The sequence below is a fragment of the Battus philenor genome, unplaced genomic scaffold, assembly GCF_028537555.1.
Source record: "Battus philenor isolate CCGP_79_NKW_IND1 unplaced genomic scaffold, ilBatPhil1.0.hap1 SCAF_26, whole genome shotgun sequence".
In the NCBI taxonomy this organism is placed as follows: Eukaryota; Metazoa; Arthropoda; class Insecta; order Lepidoptera; family Papilionidae; genus Battus; species Battus philenor.
The window spans coordinates 6105802-6131502 of NW_027181689.1; the positions used below are offsets into that span (position 1 = coordinate 6105802).

The following is a 25701-nucleotide window of genomic DNA, read 5'->3' on the forward strand; positions in this document are numbered from 1 at the left end:
TTGTTTTATGATATTCTTGATTTATAAAGTACGGCAATTTGATATTAATTATTAAGAGGTAGTTTTTAATAAGTATAAGACAAAAATTATAACAATATTTACAGGAATTTCACTTGCAACCTGTTTCCGAGCAGTGACCGCGTTTGGACTAACGTAATATGGGAAGTACCCCGCCAAGTAGAGCTGTCCTGCTATGTAGATCATCGACTCGCGTTCTATCGCAATCGTAATTGGATTTAAAAATTGTCTTTTAATTAAGATTTCTAGAAACATCATAAAAATGAGTTAAAATAATATTCAAAGTTACATATTTTTTAATTCAATTTAGAATGGCTTACACCTCCTATTAACGTAAAAAGCGGGTCTACCGCTTGTTCGGATGTTAAATGCCTCGCGTACCTCATAGTTGCTTAGCATCTTCTCTTTTGTAGGATTATTAATTTTTTTAAAAAGAATATACAATTAGGAACTTTCTGAACATCACCCTGGATACTATTCTGAAAGCGTATACATTACCCATAGAAACATATTCGATGTAGTCGAGTCTTATGTATGAAAAGTTGATTATGTTTCCGGTATTCCGGCATTTTCGTAGAAATTTTGGAAAAAACTTTGGATATTGGAAAGGTGGCGACAATACAGTTGAAACCTGTACAGAAAATCCTATAATTATTTTTAATGTTTAGACTATAAAGACAAAGAATCAGACTTCTTTGTTGAAAAAGTACCTATTGAGCGCTTGAGACCAAAGGCTGTTGGTGGTGATGGAATTTCAGCTTTTATAGCAGTCTCAATGAGAGAGGCATAAAGGTTCTTCACGTCGTATGTAAAAAAAGTCTGGCGAAAAGGACTGTAGTTGATGTATTGGATGGAAATTATTGTAATACACAAAAAAGCTTTGGTACTAAAGTGTTAGAACTGTCGCACCATTTCACAACATCTCATGCAATTAATGTAATTACTTTTTCACGTAATTAACAAGCGACTTGAATATAACATTTCTGGACTCATTGCTAAAGAACAAACAGGTTTATCAAAGGCAACACTCGAGCAGATAATAAATATTAAGCAGCTCATACAGAAAAGCAGGGAATTTATTGTTGACTACGACCTATTCCTTAAAATGTTTATTGTAAAATCGTATTAAAGACAGATAACATCTCAGTGTTTTCGGTTTTAAGATTCATCATTTTTATTTTCTTCTAGACATATACCTGTCTAGTGAGAGAACTGCCGTTTGTTGACCATTGATACTTAACTTAAAGTTTTTCCGCCGTCAAAAGCAATCTTATTGTGACAGATGAAATGTTGTATCCTTGATCTTCTGTTTTGCCGCTCAGCACCAAGAGTTGAGATGCTCTTTATTTGCTGCCTCTTTCTGCAACATTACTTATCATTACTGCCTTTACTTACTCAGAAATAACTGTAAAACAGCTTGTACAAGTATGTACTGGACAGAGCATTCATTATTGTATGTTTCAATCAAAGTTTAAATTTTTTCAAGTTCGTTAATTATTTATACTCGCTTAAGTAATATAGTGTAGTTTTAGTATTTTTATAAGTACTATTTACTATTAGCAGAGGTAATCTAGTGGTAGAGGACTAAGACTTGCGATCGTGGGTTGCGGATCCGATTTCCGGGATACAATCTTATATAATCCACAGTTTGTGCATTAATTATGAAGGATTGCCACTGCTTATTAGCAAGTTTCCAGCGGTATATCGCCTATATAAATATCTTTGGGAAAACCTATACCTTTCACTAAGCGTTCTAAAATATGTATGTATGTATATATATATGTGTGCGTGCGTGCGTGCTTGTGTTCGCGCGCACGCGCGTTTGTGTGTGTGTGTGCGCGCGCGCAATCATGACCGTAATTTGATGATTAAACTGTTGCAGATGTTTGGAGTGAGCCCTTCTAATGTATTTTAGTGTTGGTAAGTGATGTGGGTAATTGTTGCGTTTTGGTCTTCTTGTTATGACAGGTGTTCAAAATGGAAATTGAGATTTACTTCAAAACAAATATCTAATACCAATTTGCAGAGCAGATGTTTTGTAGAACTTAAAGATTAAGATAGTCGATGTGTGACTAAAAAAATATTCTAATATATTTAAAAAAAAAACCATTAATGAAACGTGCATGCGGTGCAAACTCCGTAATGACCGAATTCATACAAAATAAAAATATTTTGTAATTTCTATATAAAATAGATATAATCTACATATATTTTTGCACACCAAAAGGATATATACTGAAGGGTACCGTGACTATTAACGTTTCTTTGTGACACCCAAAAAATTCTTTTGTTCTGGATTCCAATAAAAGGTATAAATATTAAAAACTTCAAGTGGCAATTGGCCGCTCACATCGCTCGCAGAAATCATGGCTGCTGACAGACAAGAGCAGCGTAGGACTTCAATCCATAAGGTGGAAAGAAGACTTTGATAAGGTTGTCGGATGACGCTGAAGGCTATTCCCTTCCAACTTTTCGTACCAGAAATCTGAGCGATGCCCATGTCTAACCATAAACATCTTACACCTAAAATGAAGATGTTAATGATGACATATTTTTAATATCAAACGAACATACACTGAAGTGTAACTTAATTGTAATTTATTAATGAAGTTTATTTAAAACCGTAAAATAACTAAAAGAAGCAAGAACCTTTTGACTTTTTTTGGATTAAAAAAAAGGTATCTACATAAAATGCAAAACTGTCGGCCGCTGGATCTTTAACATTTTGGAGCGGAAACCACGGACCAGCAAGCGGCTAGTATATTGCACACAATTTGGACAGATGACTTTGTTACCATCTTCGAAATACGCTGGATGTAAGCGACTTCCAATCAGATTATCTTATTAGGAATTTTATGGGGGAAACTTATGTCCAGCTGTGTTAAAACCATGTTAAATTTAACTTTTATTAAAAGGTACTGCATAGCTTGGTAGTTTATATGTAACCTTTCAAATGCAACCGCAGTCAACCGCATGTTTACTATTACTAAATTTTATGGCCATACTTAGGTGGCTTGTGTTTTCAAGTAAGCTGTCTATATAAGTTGTCGCAAACGAAAGTTTTACTGGTGAAACAGCGATTAAAAATTGAAATCAGTTAAAAAAATGTTTGTTGATTATAAAGGAAAAAATTCTGAAAATGTACTGAATTTATTCCTCTATGAAAATATTCTATAAACTTATGTGGTGTTGGGTATAAAATAATAAACATAAAGTCATTATTTATATAATTCATTTATTTAAATTGTATAGTATTCACATGTCGCTACGCGTTTCAAGACGTGAAACACCAGCTTTACATACAAAATGAGAACACAACGCTTTATAAAATAACTAGTTATAAAGAGAAATGCAGCGGTCGAACAAAAGCGAATCGTAAGTAATAACTACGGCTGCTATACGTAAATTGTGATATAGCAAAATGAGACTTATGGCTTAACATTACTTGGCAGTTAGCACGAGTTGATGATTGAATGATGACGTAATACTGATCGATGCCAAGTCGACAGCTCGAGGGAGACATGCAGTTCAGAACGAAATATGCAAAGATCGCAAAATGTGAGACGAACTATCACAATACAAAGGGTTAGGCTGAAATGCGAATTGACTCAGCCCCCGGCTTTTTCAATTAAGAAACAAACTATACAATAATTGACTAAATACCTTAAACCGCTACTCGGGTAAAAAAAATAAGCCAGATATCCGTAACCTAGTCCGGATAATATTAAACTATTGAGCATAACAATATACGAAAGGCAGTCATCTTATACATATTGATAAAAATGCTTAATTTGAGTATAATGTGATACTGTTGTAGAATAAAATACTTTCAAAGTTAAAATGCTTAAACTTGCAACAAAAATTTTAATTTCTTTCTCTATTTATTAAATAAAAATTCTACTCGCGAGCCACAGAAAACTTTAATTATTTCATTTATTTAGAACTTGAATCAACAATATTTAATTAAAAATTTCATTATGTAATACTTTACGAAATGTTGTCATTTATTTATCATAATCAATCATTATTACACTTCAGTTACACGTTAAGCATTGTCAACCCGTTACAATAAAGCATGATAATACAACAATAATATTTATTCAATTATTCATTTGTAAATTATAATATGTATTGTATTTTACATAGAAAAAAAATTATAAAACTAAAAAAATAAAAATGCATTCATGTCGATGATACACATAACAATAGGCCTTTTGCAAATGTTACAAATATCAGGAAGACAAAATAATAAATTTCAAACATATTGCACGGGAAATAATAAGGGACTAGACACATTAATTATGCTACGCAACATTATTTATACACTACATTTTAATGGAAGAATTCTGATTCTGTACTCTATGACACTTGGTAAAATGCGGAAAGTAAATCGTAATTTCCATATAATGTGCCTAGTCCACGTGTGTATTATGAATTTGACAAACGTAGCATAAATTTCGAATTACAAAGCGATAACACCAACTGGCATATTCTAGAATATTCTGAATAATCGTTGGTAAGATCGGATATGTTTGAACTTTATCGTACAAGGAACCATTTGTAGTTAAGTAGTAAAATGAAATATAGCTGGATTACAAAAAAAAATGTACTTATAATGCTATGCTATGAGTTGTAGCTCTCCATATACAATGACCATGTATACATTACATGTAGGTATAATTCTACTATCGCGTCTACATCCACTGTAAAAACCTTCAACTGATCACAACATCCACTATGCTATATCCATTAAAAAATCGCATAGCTTAGCTCCTTAACTAGCTTAAAAGGCCTTGTAAATAACTACCCTTAAGTCCTTTAAGAATTCCGATTATAAGGTCACCATTCCATCGCAATTACAACATAACTATATCACTTGAGAGAAATTAACTAATTACAGAAAGTATCTTAGAAACGAACTATCAAATAATAATTAAAAAAATGACGAGATGATTTTGTAGAAAAATCCTCATTAGCTCATTACACACACATCAATAGTTCAGTTCGTTTAAATCTATGTTTCTTTCGAGAGAGAATTTTTAAAGAAAAAAAATTACATTAGTCTACGACGCCGATCACCACGGAGCATTAAACATAAGATACGCGTGGAAAAACAATTCAGTCAAAATCTTGTGTCGGTGGGTGCAAGATTCTGCGAATTCAAATCGAACGCATCTATGAAGCGAGTGATTGGCGTCATGAAAATTCAGCTCTCGAAATCTACGTAGTCGTCATTCGATAAAATGTTTCAAAGAGCTCCCTTAAACAGTGGTCGAGATTTCCTATACACTAAACCGGACTTAGCAGGCACTAAACGACACATTCGACTTTGAACGCACGTACTCTTAATTAATACGTATACGAACATAGAAAACAGTAAAACAAGTCAGGTTACTCGCACAATTCCACTAAACGTCCGCATTACATTACCAAGTCTTTATTTTATTTATTGAGATCAATAACGCCGCTACGCACTCAACTGGACTCCGTCGCCGGGCGCTGCCCCCCACTGCCTCGCCGCTGACACACTACGCTATGTAGGAACATAAACATTATTGTGCCTTGTACACTCTGCATACACTCGCTACCCATAGATTCCTTTGAATCGACATTGATACATACACACACGTTAAACAAAATTACATCGATAATAGAACATAAAACGAAATCGGAAATTTTTTGGCGTAACAGACACATTTCAAATAGTTGAAATTAATTTGTACATATAACGTCATCTGCTTACAACCGTCCATTTCGATATAACTACGAATCAGGGCGAGGCAGTTGGCAGGCGCTGCACGCGTCGCTTTCATTAGCACCAATGCTGCCGAACACGAACTGTCGCTGTGGCCAAGTTGCATCCTCGTGATCAAAATTGTACTTGCGTATGTACTTCCTATGGTAATCACAACTGCTATTGCTTGAAAAAAAAACTTTTTTTTTGTCTAATGATGAACAGATGGCATAGTCGAAATCCATTTGTATGTTTCACTCACAAAGTTCAAGTAAACTGGTACAAACAACAGATTTGCAACTGATGAGGACAACAGTCGATGTCCGTCCGCTAGAGCCGTAGTGCACAGCATACGGAGCCGCACCAAGGCGAGTGAAGCCAGGGGGCCTCAGCATGCAGAGCGGGGGGCGAAGGCGGAGTCGACATGATCGACACAGCCGGAGGTGTTCGGTGCGTCGGCGTTGTGGAGGGCTTTGGCGGGTCGGGGGGTATGGTGGGCGCGTGGCGAGGGGCATCAGACGAGGTGGTCGCGCTCGTCGAGTGAGGCGTCCGAGTCGCGCTCGGCGCGCAGTTCACGCTCGAGGTCGAGGCTGCGCCGTTCGAGCTCGAGGCGAGCGGGGCCCGCCGCGTGGGGTCGCCGCGGCGCTTCCAAAGACGACACCTGAAAAATAAGAGCTGTTTAACTACTAATTATTATCTAAATTTGATTCAAATTATAGTAATATTAGCTCCTAACAGCGTCACAACAAATTAACAATAAATAAGCGTTAACAGGACGAAGGCGGCGAAGGTCGACAAAGCACGTCACCCAAACTTGTTCGCTGCACCGCATTGTTCCGCGTTTATATGTGAATTAGTAAGCCCCTGCTGTTGCTACAGATATATATTGGCCTACTACCGAAAGTATAGTTACGTTATAGACGTTTTATTCACGTTGCCCCTGTGAAAAATCAAAATAAAGGATGGTTGGTTAGACGTGTAAAAGCTTTAAATGGGTATAAGTGTAGGACATTTGCTGTCAATTAATATTTGTTACACTCTATATAAAAATCAATTGTAACAATAAGATAACAAAAAGCACTAAATTTTTAAACCTATAGCCAATTATCAATTATGTTACCTTCAGAGTGTATAAGGTGCGCTATAGATCGGTGATATTTGCATGTTTTATTATATCGTAGTATAGACCAAGATCCAGGCCAAGTAATGTCAAGGTACTAGACTTTAATATGTACACTACTATCCATGTTCCATTTACAAATTCCGTGGTTAATTTAATCTTTTAACGGTAACGAAGCTCGACCTCCCGGTGGAGTCTCGTTTCGGGCTTTCTAAAGTGTCATAGGATTGGGAAGCTCTTAGATCCACTCTGTGAATGCTTCATGGAGTAACTAGGAACAAAGGCCCCCCTCGAATTGACCTCTGCTTAGGCATTCACTTGTGGATAATACTCGCTTAGCGTTTCGACTCAAGGGCACCAGAGAGAGCCGAATCTCGACTTAGTCGGCTGCTCGACCTATCTGGCTAATGTTACAATCATTTGAAATAAATCAAGGTAGAAGTGCAGTAAGAAACCTTGGCGAGGCGGCGGGCGGAGGGCGGGCGCTAGGAGGGCGCAGGCAGGTGCGGTAGCTTGGCCGCCCAGTAGCGCCCCGACCCACTCTCCTCCGACAGAGCAGCTTGCAGTTTCGCCTCTATACAACAAAATAATTTAACGATAAAATCAACTTTAGGGGTCTGTCATAAAATACGTTTGCTCTGAAAGGAGGGTATGATCGCTTATTGTGACAAAGGGTGACACGAAAGGACTTATGAGTCACCAAAGATATCTCAGAATATTAAAAAAAAAAACTCTTGGATATCTCGTCGTTGATCATTTCAGCCCATAGACGCCCACTGCAAGGCATAGGCCTCCCGCAAAGATATCTATGGCAGGATATACCATAATCACCAGGCGTGACAGGCGGTTTGACGATCACAGTGTTGTATTGTATGCAGAGGATACTGCTGCCCATCCTTTGGAAACTGTCAACCCTACATAATGAAGGCAGAAAGTGTAAATTATATATAAGACTGTATCACGGGAATCGAACCCGCGACCTACGATCACAAGTCTTAGTCCGCGGGGCCACCACTTGCTTCAGATGACATATTTTATAAACGGCCTTTTTACGTATTTACCACATATCAAGTATTTGGTTTACAGGGGATAAATGTTTAGTAAGTTCAGTTGCTATAATGTTTTAGTAAATACACAAGCATTAACACACGTGTCGACACTATGCCGTCCGAAACAATCCGCCATTTATTAAAATTCCAAATATTGTTTACTTCCATGCTTCCTTATTTAATTTTGCAAATAGTTTCATTAGCTGCGATTTTTAATTTGATTAGATTAATTGTTATAACTTTGTACAAAGTTCGTCTAATTTAGTTATTTTTTATTAGTCTTTTTTGTTCCGTTTTTATCTTAGTTTTTACGTAGTATTCAATTAGTTCTATCTATTGTATGTAATAAATGTACTATAGTTATTCCTATAAATTAAGCGGTTGTTTAATATTCTGATAACAGAGCGCCCGAAATGAGATCGGTTCGATTACTATTTATTATCTATTCATGTCGACCCCCACGCATGAATGTCAAGGTTTTATATCGAGCAGGAGCGCCACCGCAAGAGTTGAAAGTGAACTGACGGAATAAAGCGACCGATACTCTCCCCCGTCTCGCTGCGCGCATATTTATCGCGCGGTACAGCGGTTTCGGTAGCAGTAAAATAAGTTCTGATGTAACAAGCGTAATGTAGTGTTATGCAAATTTTTGGATTTTTTAAAGCTATATAACACCATGTGATCATCGTTGTTGTCGATCGCCATAAAGCGTTGCATACTCGAAAAAATATTTTTATTAAGTTAGTTTTTTTTTTATAAAAAGCCAAGAATAGGTTTGCCTTTTTGGTGAGGTAGATATATAAGCTATATGACATTCATAAAGGTTTACAGGTTGAGTATCGCTTTGCTGCGTTACTACGTTTAATATTTTCCCTAACAGAAATTCTTAGTCGTGACATAATTTTGCTGAAGGGACAACGAAAGTGTTATGCTGTATTTCTACCAGCTAAAAGTCCATGATCTTCTTTCGAAGATTGTTCTAACTACGGGAATCCTTTAGCACTATGCTGTAGTATGCCCTTATGCCTTGACTTAAGTTATAGTCGGAGTCCTCTACTCTTCATAAAATTCACGCAGAATTATCACAAGCACCACTGTTCTTAATGTACGTGCACTGGTTCATTCTCACATACGCCTCTAACGTTAACGCTATCGGGTTTGGAGGAGCAACATATGACATACTTTGCTCTTCATTAAATAAGTACTTTTAACGATTGCTTCTACCGGCAACGGATATTTGAAAGTGATACCTACTTGCGACTTGCGACGCGTTGAAGGTGACCGGTGTGCGCGCGAGTGGCGTGCGCAGCGAGCCCCCTCGACCGCCAACGCCCCCCGCCCCCGCCGCTGCAGCACCCCCCGCGCCGCCCCCCGCACCGCCCGACTGCCGGCAACAGAAAAACCATATCTATACACAATTACTCGTTTGGAAACAGTTATATAGCATTTTATATAAACCGCGATTAGCGGGCGGAAGTGAATTGCCACCCGAGCACGTATCTTTTCCTTAAAGGTGAGGTTGGAGAATAGGAATGTCGTGTCAGAAGTTGGATCGAGTTGGTATATTCACATCACAACGAACGAAATGGCAGAGACCACACTACTGATGGCGTCAGAATTCAAATCACAGTTTGAATTTTAATTTGAACGCACAAGAGTGATTAACTTTAATAAAACATTGTGGCCAGCAATTCGCGGCATGAACGCTACATATGTTATCTGTTTGCAATGACATTTAAACGTAGAAGAGATACACATTACTTTACCACAAAAATCTATAAGTAAGTGATCCGTTATAGGTGTAAACAATTTACGTGGTGAATGTATAGCACATTCGCTATCAATTAATGTATGGATAAGGAGTAACACTATCTATATTTAAATGGTAAGAGAAATAATAAATGAGATAATGATAATATTGTACGAAAAAGCGTTTTTTAGATTTGGATTATAGTATATTAAAAGCAACCATTATTTACTATGCGTCTTGCAAACTGAACTGCCAGAAGTTATTGGTCTATAGCAGAGGTGGCCAAACTGCGGCTTGCGACCACATGCGACTCTTTGAACAATTATTTTTGGTTCTAATTAATCCGGCATCTTAAGTATTATTAGGAATTCTGTCATATATGTGTGCCATTATATATAACTTCAATACACATATTTTGTACTTAAGTTTAAATAATTTCCATAAATATGATTTTTCTGAAAACATTCTATTGCGTGTTTTAAATGCGCATTTAATTGCGGCTTGCAAAAAATTTCAAATTCCGAAATTGGCTCGCACTATCAAACAGCTTTGCCACCCCTGGACTATAACATAGCATTCTAGAAGAGTTACATAGTTTTATACAAAGTGATTGGAAATAGGTGAAAAAAGCTTTAAGGATTCCTGCTAAAAAGAGAAATATTTATAAATTCATCCATTTAATGTTTTTACATCTCCATGTTATCAATCATTTTGTATACATATGATGATATAGACAATAAAATTTTGTGTGATGAAGTAATGTAACCTCTGTCATTTTACTATAGGCATAAAGTAAACCGTTGTACATTTTTTTAAGGTACAAATTTGATCTTATAATAATATTTTACTATTATCTAATTATAATTTTTATTGTTGTTATAATAATTTATTACAATTTTATAGCAGATTATATTTAAAAATTATTTATTCATTAAAAATAGATAATATTATATATACACAATTTTAAATTATTACCAATAAAATACACCCAGTATTTGATAAAACAAAATAGTTTACTAAAAAATTTTGTCATTAAAACTAGTAGAAATGAAGTAAACTAAAACTTATTTGAAATAAAAATAAATAGCAACAAATTAATAAAATAATTGAGACATTGTGGCGCTTGCGATAGATTTTAAATTTTACTTAATATAACTGCATTCTAATTTTAAAAAGTCAGTACTGCATCGTTTTTAATTATAATGGTTTGGGGGAAAAGCTCTTTCGCGTTTTATACACAAATCGAAGACAGTTTCTTTAAAATTTTTAATTTCTTTTAAAAATACTGTATGGGTGCCATTTAGTTCCATGGCTTTTTATTATCTTGTATATAAAGATATGATGGCTTTGCTGTAGAGATTTTGAGACTTATAATCAAACGAGACTAGTAGTTTTGGCAGTCCCTTCTGATGTTGGCCTAACACTGCATAAAGAAATTATTAAAACATCAAAATAGGTGAGAATTTGAAGGTGCAACATCATGGCTATATGGCGGATGCGTTATCACCACCTTGCCAAGTTCTCTTAATTTTTTATATTTATAATATCATTAAAACTAGGTAGTTATATACAGACAGAAAGATTTTTTCTAAATTTACATATGATTTGCGAAAAGACTCTTATCCCCATAATGTTTAAAAAACCGTAAGAGGTAGTTGGACAAGCGACAATTGGCTCAATAAGAAAAACTAAACCAAAACAAGCGTAACCAAAACAAACCTATTTGTCGGTGCACTTGGGCTGGGCGAGCCGTTTGACGTGGTGCGCTATACTAACGTGGTTGGGCGGCAGCGGCTGCGGCTGGCCGTGGGCGTGGGACTGCGCTTGGGCGTGTGACTGTGCGTGGGTCTGGCCGTGGGACGGCGCGTGCGGCTCGTCGTCGTGTGGCGGCCGTGGCAGGCGGCGTCGCAGCCACGCGTGCCGGAGTGCTTGGGCAGGCGTTAATCGCTTCTCTGGCTCCCATTCAAGGCACCTGCAATTTTTGATCGGATGAATATAGTACACCACCTATTGTAGTCATAGTTTGACTAAAGTGCTACCAAAACCAATGTAACGCGCCTAGGTCGTAGTACTTAAAAGGTTATGTAACTCTGACACTAAATTGAGTTGTTAAACTACACATTTGATAATCTTTTAAAAAAGAATTGTAATACGCTCGTATTAATAGCTAATGATAATTATTCATTAAAATAATAGTTCTTTTCCGGCGGTTAAAAATAAAATGCGTCCGAGGGACTTACCGTCTTATAAAGTCAATGAAGAATTTATCCTGGCAGCCTTTGAGAGCTGTGACAAAACTTTTCGACCCGGGCGGGCCTCTTGGTTTACCTCTTCTCGACATACCTGAAATGAAATGTATTTTTATTTAGTGAATTGTACTAGTTAAAACTCCTTAAAAATTCAAATTTGTTTCGGACTTCTATGCTTTTAACGTTATACTTGATAGTTTGCGGAGGGAAGAAACAATTATTAGTCAAATATCTTTCTTTTAACATTGAATTTACCTATGTTTTTCATATTAAGACTCAACGGTAAGAATACTATCATCAAGTTCATATGCTATTTTTTCTATTAAATAGGCACATTTTCTGTAATCTTTCATTCTGTGTCCTTTTCTGTATTCACTTTTTTTGTCTGAATGCTTGAATTACAACTAGGAAAACACTCATTTTTGTAATACACTGATTACTAGTTCATAAGCCACGCCCTCATATTATTGTTATTGCAGATCTAACAGCAATCCAAAAACAAAACAATTTGAAATGCTGAAGTAATCTCCTAATAACGAGACGCATATAATACTTGCGCAGTCCGGTACAGTTCGTTCCACCGTACAGGCCGGTTATTACATGCTCGCCTTGTTAAATCACTGTTTATTGTCTCCCAAGACGTAACAATTGAGCAGCCGTCCCGTAAACAAGCGACGCGCCGTTGTCTGCGCGATAGCTCATAAAGCTCGCTTTGCGCTTCTTTTGGTGAATTGCCAAACGTAACGTTGCGTATACGCTACATCGATCGGGACGAACTTTGAAAAACTTTACTAATTGAACAAGACCGATTGACTATTACTTCTTCAAAGCCCAGCTTCGCAATACGATTTTTTGACATGTATGAAATAATTATATCTTTACATTTAAATAACTGTACTACAACGGTATATAGACTCTAACTAATCTTTCCATATAATTTTTGTGCGATTATATGTCTTTTTGCGGTAAAAAAAAGTAGGCACCGTGAAGCGGCAACCGCAATGTCCGCCTTTAATGGTGGAGATCATCTTTTTAAGATCATCGGAAGACGCTAGATTCACATTATTATTATTATAAGATACTTCTATTCTTTTTTCTCATATCTTTCCTCCAAAAAAAGAAAGAACCTTTCAACTCATTGGACCAAAGTGCCCAATTAGCTAATTTTGTCAATAGTGTGTAATTTAGGCTTTCTGATGCGGCTACTGGTACTTCAGGTAGAATAGAAAGATTTTAAGAGTCACCTACAGAAGTACCTAACTCATAAATCGCTTGTGCGCTCTAGTGTATATACACCATTACACATTCTCATTAGAGAGAGCACTGTGTCTGATTCGGTGTAGCATTTCATTAAATGCCTCTGATTGTTTATTAAACGCGCTCTATTGCTCATAGTTGGTCGCTTCATAACGTATATCTCATTGGTGTTAGCATTCCTTTCCAACCAGCCGTGTGAAAGGTGTCATCATTGTGTTTAACAAAAGTGCATGAACATTATTTTACAAGTAAATAAATAATACTTTTGATGTGCAATATACACAATGTAAATATCCGAAGTATATATTGAACATCTAAGACTCGATTTCATCGAGTTAGTGAATCTTTTATGGGAAATGTTTATCTATGATGTTACAATTGGATTCCAGACAATTTATACACTAAATGATTTCAGAAAAGATAGCACACCTTGGAAATGACTTGTTCGCCAACAGGCTATTTCAATGTTTATTAAATAAGTAATTTTTCAATTTTTTAACAAAATATACGAATACAATGCGTTGAATTTTTTTCGTCTGTTCTTCTAGGGACTGTGACGTTTATCCAAACTGATGATAATTCGATTTCTAGAAACGTTATCGATTCCTAGTTGAAAATTTTTGAGTTTGCACTGAATATCAATTATTAACAAAAGGGTTATGTATTTAAGGTGCTGCGTATTTTTTTAATTTCAAAACTCTAGTACTGTCCTGTAATGTAGGAAAGAGTTCCCCAGCAGACATTTACCATCACATATTATATAAAAAAAAAACTATGAAATAATTTCTAAAATGCTTTTAATATGTCCTGTTTGTCTGAGTTTTTTACTCTTAATTTATGTTTTAACCTTTTGTAAGTTCTGCCAAAACAGCACTCAAAACAACTGCAAGAGTAACACGTTTTTCATAGAAAATGTTGTATTTTTTACACTTCTAATGTTAAAATGTAGGTCTAACCAATATTAATTCATTTCTTCTAAGTAATGGTAGGTAGAGCGGAAACACATTATAAAAATGTTTTTGGCGCAATTTGTTCCTCCGACACAAGTAACCGGATCGGGGACAGACATTAGTATTTGTCTAAATTAGTCTATTTTAGAACGTCAACGTAATGTACGTAACAATAATAATTTATATCACCATGCCCCAGTGAGATTTTAATTTATTTCAACTTTTTGTAGTTCACTTTTCTGCGAACGTGAAACATTTTTTTTTGATATACACCTTCCATCTTCATATATATAAACACTAAAGATGTATATATATCATATTAATGTACATGTGTTTTTTTTAAAGATAGGTTCGTCTTGATGAAAATTTATATTGATACATTTACATTAAGGAAGAGGCTAAGGTGAATAAAAAGTAAGAAGAAAAGCACCATATTCATCATAGTCTTAACATAAACGTATGTATGTCATGTGAAGTGACAAAAATTATTAAACAGCCGTGAATTATAGGTGCAAACCATATCACAATGGTTCTTCAGTTATCACATAAATAAATGAAAATTATATAATCTTAGTATACCAAATAAGCAGTAATAAAATAGATCACCCGAAAGCAAGTTTTTCTGCTTCATCAAGTTTGAGGTGGTAAAAAAATCTTTATACCAACTTAGCTCGAGTATTCTTTTAGAAGTTACGGCTTTGGCTGCAAAAATATTGTCTTTATGGCGGACGCTCTATGGATTTACTAGGCACAACAACACTCAAAGGAGGACCTCGGTTTTCATACCATTCGTCTCTTAGTTTTTGTTTTGTTTATATTATCGAATATTTAGAATTTGTGAAGCTAAAAATACCACAACTTCGAATAGGTTCGGGCTCGTAGAAGTGGCGTAGGAAATCAGAAATAGTTTTAACCTTATTAGTTGTATGTATGTCGTGGTCTTACATAGAGTTTATAACACAAAATCACACAATCTTAAGTTTAAGTATACCACATTAACGCAACAAATGGTTCGTGTAGTTAGTCTGATAATTTAGTAAAAAATCGTTCAAAAATCAGTCCAATACGGATATGGTAATGCACTATTGTTTTGATACACAAGGTGTCGTGTATTAAGAAAGGCTTACCTCAAAGGGCCTATTTTCATAAAGTAACCCTTCTGGCGGTATTAATTGACACCATCATCGCTGAAGTGAGTACACGTTTGCTTACAATTCTGATAAGGTTTAGCCATTATAAATCTTTACCCTATCCATTGGCAGCGTTTGTTGAGAATAGAGCATCACAGTATAGCACTTTTTCCTTTTTCTGGGATCAATGAAACTGCGAAACTCTATTGATATCAGTTTCCCATACACTACCCAACATCTCACCGGCGACATCATGAATCATCGGCTTAACCAATGTTATTATTTACCGTGACGATAACTTTGTTAGGTTCATGCCAAAAATGCGGCAGTGGGTGTGGAATTCGTGATTCAGAAAGCCCCAGCCACTGCAGTCGTGACGTATCTATAAAGGAACGGTGACAGCAGACGAATTATTTTTTGTAAACATTGTGACAATATCTATATAAATAGGCGTGACCGTACGGGATGCCACACGAACGCTCTAGTCAACACACATTCGTGAATTAGCTTTACACACCGTTATTAACTTTATAACATATATAATTTAATTCAAACTTAAAATATCAAGTTAATGTATATTTGGAGCCAGGCCGAAACTCAATAGTTTGTTGTATTTATTCAAACTTTACAATTTTTGATGTATACTTATTATATCAATCATATAAATGAGCCGACAAATAAAGTATATACAATATCTAAGTACTACTTTGTTACACACTTTATAACAAAAGAAATGAACTACAAAAGAAATGAACTGCAAAAGACAAATCGAATAAAAGGCGAAAAATATTTCCCAAAAACAATCATTTACCTCCACTGAGTACCGTAGTTCCATCGGGGAGCGTGGTGGCGGTGCAGTACCGCGGGAGGCCCTTGCTGCTGATAAAGTTCTTGGATCGTTTGCCCTGCTCTATCAGCTTCTGCGGCGGCATGCCTAGCAGTTCGATGATGCACGCCATTTGGTCCGCTTCGTCTTCGCCGGGGAGTAAGGGGAAGCCTGAAATGTTTGACCAAGACATATATTTCTATTTGTATAATGCTACCGGTACCGCTTTACCACACTCGAGGAGAGAGCGGCGAGGTAGGGGTGGAGAAAAAAGAGCATGCCTCAGTAAAGGAATAAAGCACGACACTTCTCCCGTCTCGTCGCGCGCATACTTAAAGCGCTATAAAACCGCTTCGGTAGAATAGTTATTGTATTCTTGGTAGAAAATAGATATTATTCCGAGTTTTAAAAAAATGATTTTTCAACCCATCAATTGCATGGCACGAAAACATGCGAATCATTTATTAATAATTAGCGTATTTTTATTATCAGTTTATGTCTTTATTATCGGTACATATAAATTTTAAACAATACCATTGCAATGTTTAGTTATATATTACCCATATTCTCTATGTGAATTAAGTGAATTTTAAAACTCGTAGCAAATACATGTAAAGATAAGGTACAGGAGGAAAGGTAGAATGCTAAAATTATTAACATAGCACATGTTTTTTCTAACAGTACTTTAAATAGAGTTAAATATAATTTAAGTTACAGCTATAATTACTATTTGTTATGATTTGGTCACTGAAATCAGGTTAAAATTGCCTTGCGTATATGCGTCGTATATCTGTATCTGTATATTTCTGTATTAACTTTGTGTACTATTATTTATTATATATATGATAGCTATATACCATATGACAGTAAAAACTTATATATCTATCACGTTATAGTTTTTTTTTTAGGATATTTTAATCATTAGCTATTTAATAACTAAATAATTTACTAATCACTGGTTTAACCTTGCAGATACTTGCATGACAACAAGGCGAGTAGCTCGGGATGTCTCCGCTCGCCAGGTCTAGTGGTCATTATTTATGCAAATGAGGTCTTTGCCGACGCCGCAACCAGGGACCGTGGGTTCGTCAGCACTTCTAATATTGTATCAGCAGTTACAGTGTAAGGCTTCCGTGGATTTGTTGCATTCGTTGTCGGCTTTAATGCGTTTAGTTTGATATGTCAGCTCGGTACTTCAATAACATGACATCAAAATGCACTAATAATGACGTAATTAATTCGTCGCTATGAAACTGCCAACAACCGTGTTAAATGTTTGGAGTTTGAATCAAAGCTGGCAACACAGATAAGAAAAGATAAAAAAAAAGGTTTTATATTCACCCGTAGATAAGCCGTGTTTATAATATATGGACTATTCATTTTTGATAAGGTGAATTAAGTTACGGATTGTGATAGTTATCAAGAGGCAAAACTTAAAGGCAGCTAGCTAACTTAACGGCAACGGTCTAGTAAATCGTAATCTCGTTATGATTGCAAGTTCTTTAGTACAGCTGTCCGTTCGATTTTATTCTTTGAAGCATTATACTATTCGTTAGTATCATTATCATACACGACGGGCAATAACTATGTTCATTTTTTTTATAACATTTATTTCTTAAAATAAAGCTTCAAGAGTTCAATGTGTCATTCTATGACTTGGTTTCTAGTAGGACAGGGTCACTTATCACAGATAGATATTTATTAGAGCAGTGGTAGCTCAGCGGCAGAGGACTGAGACTTGCGATCGCAGGTCAAGGGTTTGATGCCCGGGATGCAATTCTATATAATTCACACTGTGCATTAATTATATAAGATTATTACTGCTCACAAAAAAGTTTCCAGAAGATGAACAGGAGCGTCTTCTGCGTTCTATAATAAACATGGTGATTACGTTATATACTCCACGTATATTTAAGGGGCAGAGACGACGGCGAAGTATTTATTCTCGTATGAACTCGAATTTCAAGGAGTCATATCGAAGTAAAAAAATAGTGAAGAAATGGCATCTCTTGCAAAAGCTTGAAGGCGTCTTTTGGAAATCCGTTTAGGTAACGTACTTTGAAAGAATGTTATCGAAGGTCTTGAAGGTGAAATTTTCAAAAAATAAGTTACATTCCTTTCTTTGTTTAATGATATATATATATATATATATATATATATATATATATATATATATATATATTCGTCAAATTACATACAGCATGTATTTTTTATATATTATTTTAAAAAAGTGATTTTGATCATGGATCAGCCTCTATTTCAGTAATTTGAACTCAAAAGATCCAAGTCGTTATTTAAGAAATTCATGAGGAGATTAATTTATTAACATAGGAAATTATTTTTTAAAATGAATACAGACCTGTGAGCAATTCCGCCAATATGCACCCTAAGGACCACATATCTATTGGCATGCCATAGCGCGCACCCATCATCACCTCCGGCGCCCGATAGAACCTGGACTGGATGTAGGTATACACGCGCTGATGTTCATAACACGAACTGCCGAAGTCAATGACCTGAAAGTAAGAAAACAATATTTAGACTAAAGAGAATTTATGTTATAAAAATTTTAATTATACGTTATGGAGAATTAAATTAATTAAAATGTTTAGAAATGTAATATGGAAACAAATCGGTTTCAGTCTAATGGGTCAACGTCGCGACTTACGACCGGATTAGGTAGCGAGTTTAATGCTCATTGTCATTATTAATGTAAAATTAATTGAATCTTACCATCATGGTTGCTTAAAAAGGATGAAGGACTCTTACTCTTAGGCTACAGTTTTAAATAAAGACTTGCAAATCGCAGTGCATTTGACCAAAAATGTTTGTGAAGTTTATTATTATAGAAATGAAATAATTTTTTTCAAGTTTTAAACATGAAATTAATATTTTAGGACCGCGTGATGGATTACACCAGTTCCTCTTTACACGAAAAATTTTGCGTTCCAATAGTGGAAACGTTATAAGACTAAATAATATATAAAATGTTAGTTTACATAAATTTTGTTTTCCTCTAAAGATCGATAATAAGAAATTGTCTAATCAAAATTGTGCTTTTTAGTTGAACGTATTAACAGTTGCAAAATTGCTCTCTCAATGATATTAATGTTCGCAAATTTAACTAAAGTTTAACCAATTCGTTTATTTATTTTTCATCTCCCACTCATCCATTAAGTCATCGGGTTTATTGTAAGAATAAGAAATTGAAATAACGTTTACTCGGACATATTTTAATATTGAAATTATTTTATACTTCAAAGAGTAAAGATGTACATTAATAAATACGAAAACGTTAATATTTCGTTGAAAGAGTTTTATTTTACAATGTAAGTAGAATTCATAAATAATCTTGTTTTATTTCCTTGTTCTTACTTTGAACATAAATATTTTGAATTCAGTTATAGTAAACCGTCAAAATTACATAGAAGATATTGTACAGTATTATTGGTGTTAACATTTCAGTGCGAAAAATAAATATTTAATTTTTTTTCAAGTTTAAATGTAATAACGCATCGGGATTTTAATACGTACCACATTAACTAGCACATATTGTTAATTAAATAGAAAACGAAAATAAATTTAATTATTGCGCATCCTGCAGTTCATAGATTTTTCATCATCTCTACTTCTCTCTCAAATTGTCCTTGTTAAGGCCATCGGAAATTATTTGATGCAGACTGATTCTGAACGGTTTTATTGGAAATCTATGGGGGAGCCCAATATCTAATAGTGGGTTTTCTACGACTGAAATTATGGTGAAACGAGCCTTTTGTGGTCGTGGCATTTCGGCCACAGCCACTAAATGCATATTTCATCACTTCAAGACGCACGTCGAGATTGTTTCATTAAAATAAAGGTATTTTATAACGTCTCGGATAAGGCACTGTTCCTATAATAAGTTTTAGCACCAATTAGGAGGTGGCATCGCCTTTTCGGGGAACATTTTTATAGACCATATATAATTAGGTAAAGATTGATATAATATGATAATGGGACTAAATTAAACTATTTTTTTGTTATTGAAGTTGTTATTTTTCATGACCATCATATTTCTCAATTTAATAGAACTCGTTAGAATAGATGAACACATTCTCACCTCGAAACATCGGAAAAGATATGAGACGTCAGTATACAAAGTAATATGATGGGACGTGATTAAATAATACGAAACGAGGTCGGAAACGAGCGTTGAGAAGGTCAGTAAGAGGATGTCAAAATTTAATAAAGTTTACGCTGATAGTTACAATATAAATAGAACTCATGAGTTAATAAAGTTTTACAACATTAACATACTTCTATTATAACGACATCATAACGGTAACGAAAAAGTTATTAAACGTATTTTTATGCCGAAAAATGGGAGGGTTGCCCCTCCCTTGAAATGAATGATTGAATGAAAAAAGGGAGGGGCAAGCTGGCCAGCTTAGGTTGAAGAGTCGATATTTTACTTCATGATTATCACTTCATCAGTATTACCTCCACTTTATCACTTTATCAGTATTACTCCACTACTGGACTTAGACTTAGTTAACACAAATTCCAGCACAGAATAAAAATAAAATAGATTTCTAAAAGTAAAGAAATACTTAAAATATCTTTCTCTAACCACCTTAATATGAATAATTCATTTGTGAGGTACTGTACGGTTTTATAATACACTCCTATGCCTTTAAATAATCGTATAATGAACTTTACTTATCAGGAATTATTCGTTAAAATATCATTACAATGAAAATGATTTTTAAATGATAATGAAGCCCGAGAGAATAAATCGATCTTACTAAAAGATATTTGTGGAAGTGATCACAAAATAAAAAAAACCGTACTGAGTTTCCTGTAGGCAATTCTCAGGTACTTTAAGTTAAAAGATGCCATTATAGAGAATCTCAATTCGATTATACATTTGTATCGAATTGGGTTTTTGGCATGGCATTTTCTCATGACCTGCACCAATTGTCACTATAGATGATACAGATATGAATACATGACTAACCACATCAGCACATGCCAAATTAACTTATTTGATTATATAAAAGTTATAAAAAAAACCCTTTGTTAGATAAAAATAACCCAAAAAGCTTAAACAGAAAGGTTATGAATCCAATATAACAGACTTGACTGTAAAAGGTTTATCACTATTTGTCCTCTAACTACAAATACAAACGAATTGATTTTTATACATGAACTTGATTACAGTGTGTACAATTTCGCAGAGGACAACATAATTTATCCGGTAGAAGAAAACTTCGTAAAATCACAAAGAATAAACTTCGACCTTAACTACTCTTGCGTAAAATGTTACATTTTTATTTACAGAATCTGAATTAAACCTAAGGTTTTCGTTTTGTAACATTTCTGTTTGGCTTTTGAAATAACCATTGTAAAAAATCGAATACGACTGCGCTTATATCTTCAATAACGCACAATAAACGTCGAACATGACAAGTTTCACGGTTAATACTGTTTCCTATTATAAATTTGTGTATAAATATAAGATCATTGCGGTGACTGGATGTAAATATTTTATAGTGAAGTGACACGAATGTTTCTTACAATTTATAAATAAAGTTATTCATGCGGGAAATGTTTAGTCGATCAGTTTTATGAACAGAACGACAATTATAAAAGAACGGAGAAACTTAGCAAAAATTGTATTGTATTATTTTATATTTTTATGAACAGCTATTCAACACATACAATTTTTGTACAGAATTAAATACCTTTATATTATTCACCGAATTTATTTAAAAACATTTCAGTATCTGTTGTTATGCTTACCATAAGAACAGTAAGAATAGTAAGATAAGTAATGCCTTTGTAAGTGCTTTTCTTTATTTTTTATAGTTTGAGGTGTGTAATCTATAAATATATTGAGTCATCCCGACATCTCTGGAGTCATAAAACTTAAGAGTAGCGTAAGAATAGCAGATTTTACGAAACACCACCTGCAACTGGTTAAGGGGGCGTTCAATAGAAAATGCTCATTTTAACACTATAGCTCTTGCTGTGTAAAACTTGGGATGAATATATTTTATGACATATTTAAAAGAAAGCGAAGGGAGCGCAAGACCGGACATCGTGACAATCTTTGGAAAAGGCCTAAGTATTGTAGGGCGTATGTCGGCTGACACAACAATGATCATGATAATGATACTAGGCAGTGCGGACCACGCGAAGCGAGTGGGTGATGGCCAGTTATAGAAATACATTAACTAGTTACCGATTGTTGAAACATAAACTTGAGTCGCAATTAATAATTCTAATGGATAGAACTATCGTGATATCGTTTGTGCCGATCCACGGCCGCAACGCATCAAAATCGCACGCGTTCCACACGCACTAATTGACGCACGCGACCACAATGGAGTCGTCTCAATGGCCTATTGTCTGCCCAGGACGACGTGTATGGCGAACGTAAATTACAGCATTAAGCAGAACCGCGGACGCACGCGAACGGCGAATACCTTTTTTGCTGTTACAGTTCTGTTTTATCACGAACCAATTAATGTTTGAAAACAACACGCCGATCGTCTGGAAGTGTATAAATATATTGATTGCACAATTGGATTTGAGTGTTGCGGGTGCGATGCGAGCCCTTTATTCACCATTCACTGAAATATAAATATAAATAGCTTGCTTTTAACAACTTCACGCTCTCGGATAATTGGTATCGGTAAATTGGAAACAAAATATTTTTTCTAAACGTTATCTTGGCTTAGTAAGGATTTTGAAAAAGAATACGACAAATAATTATCACCACATTATACATAATCACTCGCAATGCTCAGTGCCTATATGATACATAATATGTATTATATATAGTTTATACTTATATGTATTATACATAGTAAATTTTGATATAAATAATATTACATATCTTCGAGACTGACACACAACAACAGGTCGAGTATTTGATTCTAGCTTAGTGATAGAAGTTACATGTTTGTATGTTATAAAGTGTGAATTATAATAAAATATCCAGAGGCACGACAGGAGAGCCATTATTCAAAAGAGATTTGATATTAATTAATAACGGATACACGTGGTACGCTATGACTCGCAACCTCTGTAATATAAGGCGCACTTAATAATATTTAGAAATTTATTAGGAAATAGGAACTAGACATCTATTTAGTCTTGTCGTGCCCAACACAATATTAGTTGTAGGCCTGATTCTTGAAGTTGTCGCCTCGTATGTCTACTTGGGACGAATAATCAAACTCGGCAAGTCCAACTTCGAGGAAGAAGTCAATCGTTGAATCCAACTTTTTAGCTAGGCAGCGTCCGGGAAACAACAAAACATTTTCGCGTCCAATATCTCTAAGTACCTCGATCTAGTGTTAAATTACGGCAATGAAATGTGGTCACTTTGGGTCTCTTTTCCAAGCTTATAATCAGGTAACGAGTCTTGGAAAAGGCTATGCCCGAGATTTCTCTATTAGAACGAAACAGAAATGAAAAGATCTTGACTTACGAATGAAACCGGTATAGTCCAGTGAATGCGCAACTTGAAGTAGCAGTGGGCGAACCGCATGGCCTTGGAAAATATGATCGGTGGAGACTTGAGATCGTAAAAAGATGCTGAATGCCGCTTCCAACACGGGTTTTATAATAAATTGATAGGGAAAGTTTTTGTTCAGCAGTGAACGTCCTACGGCTAAAACGACGAGGATGGTCTGTTTAGCTTATATTTACTTCATTTATTCGGATTATTGTCAGGTGTGTTGTTAGAGATAAATTGCCTCATAAGTAAACCATTAGCTGAGAAATAACAGCAACGAGATCAGATCTAACCTTGATTGCCCAGCAAAAGAGAATAAATCAAATAACATTTTAATAAAACATTGACGAATTCGACAAAAATATTTTGAGACATTTTAAGACTTTTAGAAGAAATTCGGTACAGTTCCATATTCTTTGATGTGTGTCAATGGTTCACATGGGCATTATTGCAAGGAAGAAAGACATATTTTCAGTAAAGTTGTTGCGACAGTAATAAGTGGGAGATATATTGTCCTAAATCAGCAGTTTCGCCGAAGCGCCGGCGTCGTTGGCCAGCTTCCAGGCGTGACTCCTACCATGAGACACCCGGTCCGACCAGACACTGAACAAATGTAAGAATCGACGTTAAATTATTGAGTCAACGGTACTACATGGCAAACTCTTACGTATTAGCTATATGTGATGTAATGTTAAAAAGTGTAGCTTATTTATAAAGTTACCTGGTCTTCATTCTATCAAACATTGGCTTCGCGGACGTAAATACAAAAAAAAAACGAATTTCAGAGTGATTTGTTTTATTTATGGCATAATTTCTTGAAAATAAAATACACACCACTTACTAAATATGTTATCTATTGGTACCAATAATAACGTAATCATGTTTTTTATTCACGATGTTTCTTGTTTGATTATATTCTAAAAAGCTTTTAGTATCGTCAAATATTAGACTGCCAGGGACAGGTGTTTTAATCTACTCTGATTTGAATGAGAAAGTGTTTTTTTTTTTCATTTTTCTCCTCCATAAGAATCTCATTCGTGTTTCAATGAAAATATGAAGAAAAAAATAGCTAATCGAAACATGTACATTGTTCTAACCGTTTTCGGCTTCTCCGTCTTAAGTTACATTGACTGTCACAAATATATATCTCATAACATTGAGAACTATAGATATTATTTGCGAATCATTCAAATGCCAGAAAGAAGCAAAGACGCTAGTCGACCCTATTCCTATGTCTTTACAAAATATCCTTTGTCATATCATCTTTAAAATACGCTGTTTATTAACTTATGTTGCTATTCAGAGTTCTGAAAAACAAAATTAAACGATATTAATTACGTGGGCTCTAAAACGTCTCTTGGCAAAATAATTTCAAAAAAGTTCTATTAAGTAAATAAGTTATACGTAGATGGTACCGACCCAAAATCTTTGAGTAAAGTTTATTTTATTAAAAAACAGTTTTTCTTAGTCTTCGTTTCAAAAGGTTTATTCGAATAAAATTCAAATTATTTTTGAAAATACTGCAGAGCTCCGCTGTCTCCGAGCCCGTAAATTGTTTTATGTTTGACACAAACAAGGGCGAGGTTACAAAGAGGGTCGTTATGCCCCTTCGCCGTTGCATTTGGGACCCGCAGGAAACTGACGCAAAAGGGAAAAGGCTTTTATATGTCTGGCGAGATAAGATGACGCCGTACATAAACAATCATGTCTTCCATTCATTCATTATTTATTTACTTTAAATATCATACCGTAAATACTTTAAATTATATGAAAATCAGATATGATTATTCGCCTTTTAAAATTTTGAATAATCTAAGACACGTCTGTCACTATATTAATAAATTTTTCTATGGGATACGTTTGCACTTTTTTCAAGACACTAGATAATATGTAGAGTGTTCCAATTGCCTAATTTATATAAAAATGCCCAAACACGTCTTTGTGCTAAGGGTTACTATATTTTAAATGACTTTATAGAAGAAAGCACTCCTTGGGAATGGTGTGTTTGTTTGCTGTCTATTTCCACAACTGTTTTACATTTCTCTAACTATACTGTATTACATAATCTTGCTGAGTTTCTTTTGTTTGTTCTTCTAGCGTCTGGAGTATTTATT

At 35.0% G+C, this 25701-nt stretch overlaps 1 protein-coding gene across 3 annotated transcripts in view; it reads right to left on the reverse strand.

Moving 5' to 3' along the window:
- Positions 1–3252: 3252 nt before the first annotated feature.
- Dyrk3 (Dual-specificity tyrosine phosphorylation-regulated kinase 3) overlaps positions 3253–25701 on the reverse strand; it is a 188651-nt gene continuing 166202 nt past the window's right edge. Inside the window, exons 2-8 of one of the 3 annotated variants that reach the window (XM_068768755.1) lie at positions 18443–18599; positions 16069–16254; positions 11912–12014; positions 11391–11643; positions 9176–9305; positions 7328–7446; positions 3253–6413 (exon numbers count right to left, since the gene is read on the reverse strand). In XM_068768755.1, coding sequence (XP_068624856.1) covers positions 11391–11643; positions 11912–12014; positions 16069–16254; positions 18443–18599 — 699 coding nt within the window. In that variant the 3' untranslated portion in view covers positions 3253–6413; positions 7328–7446; positions 9176–9305. Of the gene's footprint in view, positions 6428–7327; positions 7447–9175; positions 9306–11371; positions 11644–11911; positions 12015–16068; positions 16255–18442; positions 18600–25701 lie in introns of those variants that run through there. The other 2 variants (XM_068768756.1, XM_068768757.1) reach the window with 2 other exon arrangements.